The sequence below is a fragment of the Dipodomys ordii genome, unplaced genomic scaffold (genome assembly GCF_000151885.1).
Source record: "Dipodomys ordii isolate 6190 unplaced genomic scaffold, Dord_2.0 Scaffold19, whole genome shotgun sequence".
Lineage (NCBI taxonomy): Eukaryota > Metazoa > Chordata > Mammalia > Rodentia > Heteromyidae > Dipodomys > Dipodomys ordii.
This window is the reverse complement of record NW_012267235.1, coordinates 2,536,098-2,549,539: the sequence shown is the minus strand read 5'-3', so window position 1 is coordinate 2,549,539 and position 13,442 is coordinate 2,536,098. Positions and strand designations below refer to the sequence as shown.

The 13,442-nt window shown below is 36.0% G+C and overlaps 1 protein-coding gene across 7 annotated transcripts in view; it reads right to left on the bottom strand.

Annotated features, from left to right (window-relative positions):
* Positions 1-13,442, bottom strand: part of Bcas3 (breast carcinoma amplified sequence 3) — a 521,107-nt gene that overhangs the window by 333,700 nt on the left and 173,965 nt on the right. For all 7 annotated transcript variants that reach the window (XM_013013399.1, XM_013013401.1, XM_013013396.1 and 4 more), the window contains exon 16: positions 4,121-4,271. In XM_013013399.1, the coding sequence (XP_012868853.1) occupies positions 4,121-4,271 (151 nt within the window). The remainder of the gene's footprint in view (positions 1-4,120; positions 4,272-13,442) is intronic.

Sequence of the window (13,442 nt, the reverse complement as noted above, 5' to 3'; positions counted from 1 at the left end):
CAGGGCTGGGAAGGTGGCTCAGTGGTAGAGCGCTTGCCTTGCATGCCTGAGGCCCTGGGTTTGATTCCTCAGCACCACATAAAGAAAAAGAAAAAAGCCGGAAGTGGCGCTGTGGCTCAAGTGGTAGAGTGCTAGCCTTGAGCTGAAGAGCTGAGGGACAGCACCCAGGGCCAGAGTTCAGGCCCCACAACCGGACCCCCCCAAAAAAAATAATAAAATAAAAAATAAATAAAAGCACTGGGACAGAGTTTCACAAAATTAGAATACAAGTTAAAAATTTTCCAAAATGACCTGGGAAATAAAAACTCCATTTCCTTTTCACATTGGTATCTAAAGAAGAATATCAAGTTTCTCAGTACTGAGAAGCAATTAGTTGCAGTGTTGGGAATTGGTCAAAGTTTTTAAATGTTTCAGTAAAATATACATAGTCCTTAAATTCTAACAAGATGAGATCTAAAGCGATGAAATATTGGAACTTGCTTTTGTAACTTAGCATATAGCAAAATTGGAAACTCAGAAAACATTTTCTTCTTACAAGTCAAATATAAGACTTGACAAAGAAAAGCATATGAAGTTTAATGAAAACTGTTCATTAAGATTACAAAATTTGGAGCCACTGTATGAGAAAGAATAGTAACAATAGGAATTTCTGAGTATAATCAACAAAAACTTCAGAAAATAGCTTTTAAGCCAGGTTTGGTGGTATAAAACCATATGGCTAACACTCAGGAGACTGAACCAGGAGGACTACAACATTGAGGCCAGTCTGGGTTATTAGCAAGTTCAATCCAAGATGGACTGGGAAACACTGTCTTTTCCAAAAAAGAAAGAAAAAGCTGGCCCTGATCATCCTTGAAATCCCAGATACTCAGCCAACTAAGATATGAGGATTGGAAGTTCAACTCCAGTCCAGGCAGGAAAGTACATGAAATTCTTATCTCCAATTACATACCAAAAAGCTGAAGTGGAGCTGTGATTCAAGTAGTAGAGCACTAACATTGAGCAAAAAAGCTCAGGAATAGCACCCAGGCCCTGAGTTCCAATGCCATACTGGCACAGGAAAGAAGGAAGGAAAGAAGGAGGGAGGAAGGACAGCTGAGGAAGAAAGGGAGAGGAGGGAAGGGAGAGAGGGAGGGAGGGCAGCTGAGAAAGGGAGGGGAGGAAGTGAAGCAAGGGAGGGAAGCCAAGGAGGGCAGGAAGGTTCCTTAAATGCTTAAGTACATTAAATCTTGTAATCCAGAAGTGTCATGATCAAATTTAAGTTAGAATCAGGTTTATCAGTCACTTTAAAATGTGTTAAGTGGAAGGGGTCAGAAGAACAGTGGTTGGGAAGGAAAGACAAGCAGTTAGGATAATTTTTTGTTGAATTCATGCTCTATCACAAAAATTCATTACAGACAATAACTATACAAAACAAAAAGGAAAACTGAATGAAAAAAACTTGTTTTAAATTCTGACTTTGGACAATTATAGTGTGCAAAAATCACTCTCTTTAGATCTGTGCTAAGAAGATTAAGTAATACAAGGATATTAAGTCTGCAAGTTACTCTGCAACAATGGGGCAAACAATGGTTTACTGGTGTGCTTACAGGAAGAGTAAGACAAGACAAATATTGACTGAGCAAATAGCTCAAGCTCAACATAATGGAAATGTAGACATACAGGAATTCTTATTTCTAGTCTTACAATGCTTTGTCAATCTGAAATTTTCTCAAAAATCTAAAACCAAATACTACATTTAAGACTGTATGAATTATTCTCTCCAAACACTTGAACAGAAGACCTTGAAAACAAATTTTTAAACTCAGCAGAAATAAAATAACTTGAAAACTGATGAGGAAAAAAATCCGCTCAGCAAGCATCATACATTATGAATTTCAAAAGAGATAGTAAAACTAAAATCCACTTTTATCATTAATATATACGAAAGTGTATATAATAAGAAAGGAGCAGAGTATAAAAGCTCCAAAATAAACAAAAGCAATTACAGTCCAGACCTGAACATACATATTTTAATTAAATTCTAACATGACATCATTTTATGCATAACTTCAGTAATAATCTCTCAGAATCATTGTGGAAAACAACTACAGAGTACTAATTCTGTGTATTATAAGACATAGGGCTTATAAAGCTTATGCTGAAAACAACAAAAAGAAACATATATCAGAAACACAACACAAGAAAATGCTTGTCTCCAAGAAACTTCAGAAACAAAATTCTTATATTACCCTTGATCTCAATGTAAAATTAAGTTATAGACAATTAAATTACAACCACTTTGAAGATGCTTAAACTTAGATTCAGGAATGACAAAAAACTGGTAGAACTGTATAATCCTAGGATGAATAAAAGAATACAACTTACTAACTACAGCAAGTAACAGAACTTGACAGTTCAATATGGGGATTTAGAACCTCTGATTCTACAACTAGGGAATACATCATTACAAAATGAAAAGATAAGCTTATAATAATCACAATGAAAGCTAATCCTTTCCTAATCCATAACTATCATAATCAACACAATTTAAAATATACCAGAAGAAAAGAAAGTAAACATTCTATTTAAATTAAATTTCGAATAAACCCAATGACATAAAAGATGTACAAGCAACTAGACTGATATACAATATGATTTGGGATATACCATGTCAGTATATGCAAACTCATTTTGCATATAGCCATAGGACTATATTATATACAAATTCCTAGGCTTAGGCTCAATTTCTATTATACCTGGATTTCAAAAACCTTGTTGAGAAGGCTGAGCATTTTTCTATGAACACTTTTAACATTAGCACTAGATTTAAAAAGTATCAACAAACAGTTGAAACTATTTATATCATTGGGAAGACCTCACAGGTTATATGAAGCTCAAACAGAGCTTTCTCCTGACTATTTTAATAAAGGATTTTAATGTTCAATTTGTTAAATTTCAAATCTCATTAAATATCAGAATTGTTTACTGAGGAAAACAAGTAATCTAGCTATTGACATATAGGTATAACATACTAAAAAGCTGATTTTCAGAGTTATTCATAAATAGCTACCCAGTGACTTATAATTATATCAGAAAATAATAACTTTATAATCCTAACAGGTAGAAATTTTCCTTTTGATGGTCCTGGGGTTTGAACCCAGGACCTCACACCTGGCAAGACAGGCACTGCTCCTAAGCTATGATATATATATAATATATACACCACACATACATATACATACATATATATATATATATTGCTTTAGTTAATTTCCACATAGACTTTCACAGTTTTTTAAATTATATTTGTTTGTGTTTATTTGTGGCCTAGGCAGAGCTGGACCTTGATTCTCCTACCTATGGCCTCCAAATAGCTGGGATTACAGACATAAATTACCATGCCTGGCTTATGAGTTGAGATGGGGTCACACTAACTTTTTGCCTGGGCTGGCCTCGAACTGTGATCCTCCTGATCTCCGCCTCAAGGTAGTTGGGTTTATAGGCATGAGCCAACATGCCTGGCCGAGAAAATTTTTTAAATAGCTAAAATAAGCACAAAAAAATCAAGTGAGTTATTAAGTCTTTAAGGATCTTAAGGAGCCATCATGAAAAAAGCCCAAATCTTAGAAACCAAGTTTTGAATACCATTGTCTTCACACTGACAAAAGATATAGTAATATAAGTATGTAGAGGTAAATATACACACTGAATTTCAACATGAGTTTTATAAAGTACTTGAAACATGGTTGTCATTTAGAGTTCTCTCCTATTACTTGTGTCTGTCAAAATTTGGAAGTCATATTAAATCCCAATCATGTTGGTAAGAGCCAAGAAAATCAAACTACTATCAGGCATAGAATGAGCAAGCAAAAGACTGAGTCAATGGATCTGGTTTTTATTAGCAATACTAGTTTTCACAACTTGTCACCGCTTTGTTTTTTTCCTGTGGGTGGGTGTACATGGCTGTGTCTGAGTATGTTTGTGCTCGTTCTATACTTTGTACTTAATCTGCTGCCATTAAGGCTCATATGGGCTAGAAACGAAGAACATAATCAAAACCATACAAAGAAAAAGTAGGTTTCATTTGTATTCAACCCTCCAAAACAGCTGTGAAAAAAAAAGCACCAAGAGACCTTACCCTGTTCGCTTGGTGATGGTCCCCAATGTCATTGGCTGCTTGATTTGTGCAAGAGGCATCACTACCATCAAGCTGGGAAGAGGAGAAAGCCGAGGATTGCCGGGATTGTTGTTGGTAAAATTATTGTAAGAGTCTTGGCTGTTCAATTTCCCTACCAAGAGAAAGACAAAGACAAGTATCATGAATAGAAACTTCCCTACCTCTGGTCAGGATTTCACTAACTCCATTAGTTAAAGGTCATCAGTTAAAGGTAGCAAACACAGCATTGATGCCAAGAGAAAGTTACATGGATTGGAAGAAACAAAGTATTCTGGTAACAAATGTGACTTGCTTACAGATTTCAGTCTCAGCAAGCAAAGGATGAATTCCTTATGTTTCTAAAACCAGTCATGGTTAGTCTTCATCTCAGATGGATCACCACATCAACAAAACTGACTGCTTTCATCTACACTCTGTCAATTTCTGAAAAAGAACCTAATTGGCCTTTTGATGGGTATTTTGTTGCATCTATAAATAAATTTAGAGAAATACAGGCAACCATCCTTACCCAGGACTATGAACTGAGAAATAAAGAAGGGAAAGTGGGTAAACAGTGGCTCACATCTGTGATCTTAGCTACTCAGGAGGTAGAGATTCCAAAGATGGCAGTTCAAGGCTAAACCAGGTAAAGTATTAGTGAGACTCTATGTCAACTAATAGAGAGCTGTGTGTGGAGAAGTAGATGTGTCATTGAAGCTATGAAGGAAGTATACGTAGGATTATAGTTAGGCTAGGCAAAAAATAAAATACTTTCTCCAAAAAATAAACTAAAAAAAAGATCTGGGGTGTGTAGCTTAAGTGGTATACTATCTTCCTAGCAAAAGCAACAACCCCAGTGGTTCTGAGATATAAAAGCACAAACACACACACACACAGACACACACACACACACACACACACACACACACACACACACACACACACACAGAGTGGTATATAAAAATAAAGTTATCTGCTGAGAAATTCTAAATACGGCGGATTACATAATCACTCCTCACTCTAATCTCAAAGTATGATATGGGGTAGCATACACAGTAGTTGAGACCTTTCATTCTAGCCAGATAGTGTATTCTCAAGCAATATTTGAGAGTTTGTCCTCTATACTCGTAAAGTCTGTGTTTATGTGTTAGTTTCTGTCTAGAACCCAGTACACATCAGAGAGAGTAAAGTATGTTTGTGCAGATTTTATGCTCATGGTTATATTTACAGGGGCATTATCTGAACTATATTATAATTTTGGCAAGCAGTTTATAAACATCACTTCAAAAATTTCAGCATTATGGATCAACCAAGGAAACTAAACATGCTATATAAGCACTCTACCAGTGAGTTATAAAGCCAAGCCTAACTATAACCTCAATGAAAAAAGTATAAATGTGATCTAAAAAAATCACTATCATTTTTATACATTCATAGAAAATTGTGTAACAGAGAGCCTATAAAAATACTAAGGAATAAATATAACTGAAGAAGTTAAAAAAAATCTATGAGAGGATTGAGTTAAAAACTCAGTACCACTGAAAAGAAGAAAGGAAGGGCGAACACAAGAAGAATGATAGAAAAAAAATCAAAAGACACAGAAAAATGGAAAGACATTATATGCTCATAGATTGGAAGATTCAATATTATTAAAATATTTTACTCTATTAAAATACCAATGCTATTATTATGAAAATAGAATACTACAAATGTTTTATGGATGGATGGACACACACACACACACCAATGAACCATCTTGAGTAGAAAGAATGAAGTAGGCCATACACTGGCAAGGATGTGAAGAAGAGAAATCCTTCATCTGTTTGTGGAGTCAGAAATTACTACAGCCATTATAGAAGATGGCACAGGAAAAAAATCAAAACTGAACTATAAATGTTGGTGTACACCTGCAATCTGAATGCTGACATTACTGAGGTGGTTAGTTTGAGGCCAGCCTGGACTACATAGCAAGGTTCAGTCACATAACTTTATAACAACAACAAACAGAATTTTTAATTGGTCCAGAAATCTCATTTGTAGTTACAGATACTAAAGGAAATAATGTGAAAGAGACATTTGCACTCCCATGTTTACTACAGCTGTTTTTGCAATGGCCAGAAATAAAAATAATCTAGAATGTCTATCCACTGACGAATGTGACAGTTTATGAAATGGAATACTATTCAGACATATAAAATAATGAAATCCTGTCATTTGTCTAACACGAATGAAAACAGATGACTACGTTAACTTAAATAAGACAAAGACAAACAAGTAATACATGATCTTACTTGATAAACGTTGTTGTCATAGTTGCCTAGATGAGGCTGACAGAGATGGGGGAAATTTACTCAATGAACTAAGTTCTCGTTAAAAGAATAAGAACAATTTTTTTTTAAATAATGGAAGTGTGATTGGGAAGGATGAATGAGAGTATTGAAAGGAGTAACACTGGACAAGATATATTATAACTTCTTTATAACTCCTTTATAAAAACACACAATAATAAAACTATTTTAAAAAAACAAAAAAGGATAAGAATCACATGATATACTGTATATTTCAAAAATCTAGAAGAGTTCGTTTCAATATTTTCACCACAATGAAAGCAGGAATGAACAGTCACATGAAACCTCCAGTATATACATATGAAAATATTACATGACACCTACTGTGTATTTGTAATGTTATATACATTTAAAATTTTTAAGTATGCTAATTAAATGGTCAATCGAAAATTTAGTAAGCAAATAGCTACTAAATTTGGTAGTCCTTAATAAAAAATAATTATGGGGAAGGGGCCTAGAATTGGGGCTGAGTGCTTGCCTAGCATGCATGAACCCCTGGGTTTGATTCCTCAGTACCACATAAACAGAAAAAGCAAGAAGCAGTGCTGTGGCTCAAGTGGTAGAGTGCTAGCCTTGAGCAAAAGAAGCTCAGGAACAGTGCCTAAGCCTTGAGTTTAAGACACAGGACTGGCCCAAAAAAGACGAAGAGGAAGACAAAGACCAAGAAGAGGAGGAGGAACAGCAGCAGCAGCAGCAGGAGGAAGAAGAGGAAGAAGAAGAAGAAGAGAGAAAAGAAGGAGGAGGAGGAGGAGGAGAAGAAATAATAATAATATAGGGAATGATCGAGGTGATTGTCATAGTACAGAAATGTAAAGCATAGGACTGAGGGAAGATATAAGAAATGAGAAATTATACTAATCAAAGGTTTCAATCAACAGGAGTTGGTATGGACAAAGCTCTAGTATGGATTTGGAATGATTAAGTCCATGGACTTACAAAGATTTTATAATATAAGAGGGAGGGAATAACAGATTAACAAAAATAAAAATCATAAATAGTCTATAATGACAGGTACAAACCAGAGTACACAGCCACAGGCAAACAGAGTATTGTGAACGTTTTTTAAAATGTTTTTTGAGGGACTGGGGATTTAGCTCAGTGGAAGAATACTTGCCTGGCAAGTGCAAGGCCATGAGTTTGGTCCTCAGCTCACATATATATATATAAGCGTGGTGCCAGTGGCTCATACCTGTAATCCTAGCTACTCAGAAAGCTGAGTTCAGAGGATCATGGTTCAAAGCCAGCCTAGGAAAGGAAATCTGTGAGACTCATCTCCAAGAAAAGGGTGGAAGTAGTGCTGAGGCTCAAGTGGTAGAGCATTAGCCTTGAGCACAAAGAGGCTCAGGAAGAGTGCCCAGACCAACTTCAAGCCTCAAAAAAAAAAAATTTTTTTTAAGAAAGAAAAAAATTGGCCTGAGCTAATAAGAATATCATAAAAATGTTTCAGAGAAAAAAGACAAAGCATTTGACTTTATTATTGTTTTAAAGGAAACCTTGAAAAGAAAAATACATAAATCTGAGCATGCAGTAACAAACTCGTATCTTCCAATTTTTGCTAAAAACAAATAAAGAACAAATAGAAAGATTTATGAAGCCTGGCACAAGTGACTCTTAACTATAATCGTAGCTATACAGGAGGCTGAGATCTGAGGATCACAGTCTGAAGCCAGCCCAAGCAGGAAAGTCCATGAAACTTTCCCGCAAAAGTTGGAAAGTAGAGGTGTGGCTCAGGTGGTAGAACACCAACCTTAAGTGAAAAAGCTAATGGACAACACCCAGGCCCAGAGTTCAAGCCCTAGTATGGGCACAGATAAAAAAGAGAAAAAAAGAGAGAACCAAAGAGAGAAAAAGGAACAGAGGAAAGAGGAATAAGAGAAAGGACGAGTAAGAGAGAGAGACAAAGAAAAAAGAGAAAGAACAAAAGAAAGAAAAGAAGGCTCAATTATATCCGGAGTTAGTAAAATGAGGGGCCTAGTATATACAAGAAATATCACTAGTAGACATATAATAATTAATAACTCAATAAATGTTTGCTAAATGAATTGAATACGTAACCATGAAATCTCCTATGTGGAACTAATATAAACCAGTAAGAGAAAAATATAGCCATAGGATCTATAAAAAAATTTTCAGGACACTCAAAGTATTTCAGAAGGGTCCATGTTGGTGGTACATACTTGTAATCCCAGTACAATGGAGGGTGAGGCAGTAATGGCTACCCAGTAATACTTTGTCTTTAAAAAAAATTCATAATTGTAATCCCACATACTCAGGAAATAGACAGGAAGGACTGCTGTCTGAGGCCATCCAAGGAAAGTTATCAAGACCCAATCTCAACAAAATGAGTGGGGGAGCCGGGCGCAAGTGGCTCACACCGGAAATCCTAGCTACTCAGGAGGCTGAGATACGGGGATCACAGTTCAAAGCCAGCCAGAGTAGGAAAAGTCTGTAATACTCTTATCTCCCATAAACCACCCAGAAAACTGGAAGTGACTCTGTGGCTCAAGTGGTAGAGCATTAGCCTAGAGCTGAAGAGCTGAGAGACAGCACCCAGGCCCTGAGTTCAAGCCCCATGACTGCAAAAAAAAAAAAAAAAAAATGAGTGGGGGATGTTAGCACACACAGGTAAGGATTGTGGTCCAATGCCTGCTCAGGCAAAAAGAAAAGGAAAATATATGTAAAATAACTAAGACAAGAAGTGTTGAAGGCCTAGCTCAAGTGGTAGTGAAGGGTCCCGAGTTCAGAATCTTAAAGCACAGGAGAGGGTGCAGTAAATAAATAGATTGGGCGAACAAGCCTCAAACTTGACAGCTTCCCTGGGGTTAAAATCTAGCCAAAATTTTCTATTGCAGGACATTTCATTAAACCAAAAATTCCAAGCTTCAGCAGAAAGAAACCTGTAATGACCGTCTTACATTTGAAGTAAAGTCTTTCCCTATTTTCCATCTTCATTGTGCTTTCTCTCAGGAATATATGATAGTAATGATGAAGTAAACAGAATCAGGAAAAAAATATATCACCTCCTTTAATCGTCTTATCTTTACTATTGTCACTAGAATGGACATAGCAGAGGATGTTAAATTGCCATTTTAGGAGTAGACTTCATGAAGCCTTAAGATACATAAAATATTTCACACACCATTATACTTTCCAACTCCAGCTGGGACAAGGACCTGTAAGTGACAAATGCCATGAGAATGGATATTCTCACAGTATTTCTGGCACAACCAGACAGAGGAAGTCCCAAAACTCTCATGAGAAAATAAGCTCTTCTAAGACTCTCATCCCAGTTTTTGGGGGGTTGAGTCCACACAGATAAACTTGCATTAGCCTTCAAGCTTTGAGTCTTTATCCAAATCCATTGGATCTTTGATCCTTCAGAGGGCAACCAGTCCTTATGATAGATGGGCTCTTCTTAAGTGGGGGGGAAAATATCCCAAATTCAAAATCATTTCTCATTAAACTAAAGATTCTATTTGAAAACTGAGTATCATTTAAAAATCAGGACTTCATTAAACACTCCTTGATCACGAATGCAATGATATTTTGGGTTTGTTCTATTTTCAGGTTGCGGTGGCTGTTATTATTTTTCATGTTATATATGGAATACTAAGCCAGAATAGTTCAGATGGAGCTCAAACACTGGTTTTCTGTGTTGATTGTGAACAAATTTGCATCCTGGAATAAGCAATTAAGACAACATCTGTTCTCTCCTGCTACTCCCGCTACCTTTAGGAAAAGGAATACCTGTAAGGTATTCTAGTATTCTGCATTTCTCCACACTAACATACAATCCTGCCATTTACAAAGGTGAGACGGACATGGTGTAAACTGTTCAGTAAAAGTTTTGTTAATTTCTAAATGCCACTTTTATTTATGCACTGTCACAGATTATATTTTCTCAGACCATTTATGCTATAAAAGCAGAGGAAAATGAATTGAGGATAAAAGTGAACAGAGAAAATAACAATGGGCTTTGTTGCTGCACTGGGAGAACAGCCTGTCAGGTCAGCTTTGCAGAAAAGCATATTCCCAAACCAGTCATCATTAACAGACTCACTTCCACAGGAGAAAAAAAAAAAAAAGACAGAGTCTGAAAACTCCGGACAAAAGAAATCCCTGCAGACAAAGTAAAAACAAATTAAAAGACCCATTATAAAACACAGATGCTACAAGGAAAATAAACTTTCCAAGATTTACTGGGCTTTGACAAACTTGGACATTTGTGGAAAAGACATCAGCAGCAGCTCCCAGGTAATGTGGCTGGAAAGCTAGATTCCTTCTGTTTTATCTTTACCCTCTGTGCAGAAGCTGCCAGGTTGGTATTCTTAGCTTCTGAATGCAGTGATGTGAGAACATGCAAACGTGGCAAACTGCCAACTGCAAGAAACTTCTAAAGCAAGCAAGACCCTGATATGGACCAACATTTCACATTATGCTAAATACTTAAGGTACCGTAAGTACATACTTTGAGTACATATGTATGAATTTATATGTTCTTCAATACAAACAAGAGGAAAAAGAAAATTAGATTATATGTCCCTTCCCAAATCTGTAAAAAAATTTCACTATTCTATCATATTATAAAACAAGAATACTCCAATAAAAATAACATTAAGCAATCAAAGGATGATAGTTTTAGATCAGAAATTACCTTAAAAGAGAGCATATCAATGAGATTAGATAAAATGTTGTTACATGTCTCTAGAGGAATAAGCTAAAGGTTGCTGCCAATGGGTTCAAGGAAGACTCCTAAAGAATGAGGATGAAAGTAACAAACACAGTAATGGAATAACATGGGCCAAACAGAGCATACTATCATTCATTGAGTATTTCAGGAAAAATAGTTTCAGAAATGCTAAAGATCCATTTGCAAAGGCGCAAAAGGAAAGAAAGAGGCAGTATTATTGGCGCCCTCTGAGTGAACACTATTACAGGATTCCTTCCCATCAGGGACACAGATTTGATTCCCTCCAAGAACTTCACTTTTCAGAAGGCTTAGGATAGACAGACAGTCCTATCACTCAGTGTACTAGACTGCCTTCAACTGTATCAAATTCTAGTCTTATCACCTCTCTACACACTTATCAAAAAGATCCACTGTTGTTCTATGATATAAGATTCCTAGTCAGTGGCCTACAATTGGATTAATGAGGCCCATGAAACCCAATATCAATGAGGATCCCTGGCACCCCAGAGGAGAAAAACCTACAGAAACAACCCCATTCACAAGTATTTCTATTATCTTTGTCCTTTCAAACATTCCCTAATCTAGCATGTATAAAAACTTCATTCCCTATAATCTATTATTCCAACACAGAAACTGAGTAACAAGATCTATATAAGGGCTGTGTGTGAACATTATACATTCCACTGGAAACCAAAACTTTCAGTCTGCTCTTAATATCCTCTATGGAATCACAGAGATGCAAAACTTACCAAGAAGTTAAAGCTAATTCTGTAGTTGAAAAGCTTTTACTTCTTTACTCAGTCAAAGAAGTATAATGGTAGCATGTTCTGAAACAATCACTAGATATTTAGGCTCCATAAAGTTAAAAACACAGCTGAGTTCTTGCTCTCCATCTAATTTAACATGAAAGCTTCTTCAATGTAACTCTGAATACTTATTTAATCAAAACCAAATAAAGCCTTTGAGAACTCATACAAAGTACCCAGTGCAAGTAGGAATTTCCTGCATGTAGGTTGTTTTGGGTTGGATGGGAGCCTCTATCTCCCACTTCCCCTTTCCTAGATGAGAACGACAAGCTTCCCAGCTGCAGTTCCAGGACTTTCACCCTCCTTTTTGACCTTTTCTCAGGCATGTTCCAGTATAATCTGTAATCTGCTAGAGTAGGAAAAGGAAACAGCAGCGCCCTGGTGAGAAACAGTGCCTTCTGACCTACATAGCAAGCTGGGCGGAAGCAATGCTTGTTCACAGGAGCCAAGGAGAAGAGAACACACAATTAAAAGAGAAGGAATGTTATATACATGTAGGCACACACCCATATTTTAGAACACTGGTAACGCAACAAACAGGAGACCTAATTAAAGACAAAATGTTCAAGGGCAATTTTGATTTGATTTGTTCTTGCTAATAATTATTTTGGAGGCAAAAAGTAAAAACATGGCAATTTATATGTATCACAAAAACACTTGTTGTTCTTTCCAAGTAACTTTTCATTTGACCACAGACATTATTCTTGAGTACTTCAGGAAAAAAGAGAACTGTTGGAAGATAAATTGCCAACAAAACAGGCTTCTTAAAAAAAATTGAATTTCTTTACAAGATGGGGATTTGGGTTATTAATAACACTGTCATTACTTCATTCTACTAAATACAAAGTAGCCTGAGTAATAGACAGGAGAGGGACTTAATAACTGTGACAAGAATTAAAACAAATTATTTTGTAGTGATTATTTTTAAATTACTGAGAAAATTCTAAGTAAGAAGTAATTATTTGTGAGGGTGTCCTTTCCTATGGAAAAGGAATTTATTCTTACCTGATGGTTATTCCTCCCTAATACAACATGTAAGCTTAAGTATTTTTCTGTTCTTAAAGCTAACACAAATTCAACAAGTTAAAAACTTGAGACATAGAAGCAAAAGCACTAAAGAAATAAGCATTACTTCCAACTGCATATTTAGACCAAGTATAGTTTCCACTCTACCAAAAGAGCAGTGAGTCTCAAAATCCAAGGTGGAAAGAGGTAAGATTAGCATACAAGATGAGTTAAGAACTAGAATAATTATAAGAAGCAACCACACAAAATGGGATAAAGTTTACAAAACAAAGAAAATGGGTGAAAATATAGGAAGTATCACATAACTGAACCTTAATTGCCTTTATTCATAAGCCTGAATAGAAGCAAATTTTAATGAATAAAATATTCTACCTAAAAACAGGGAGTTCATCAACCTTGTTTTAGAAGAATCTGGGATTAAAAAAAATATTTAA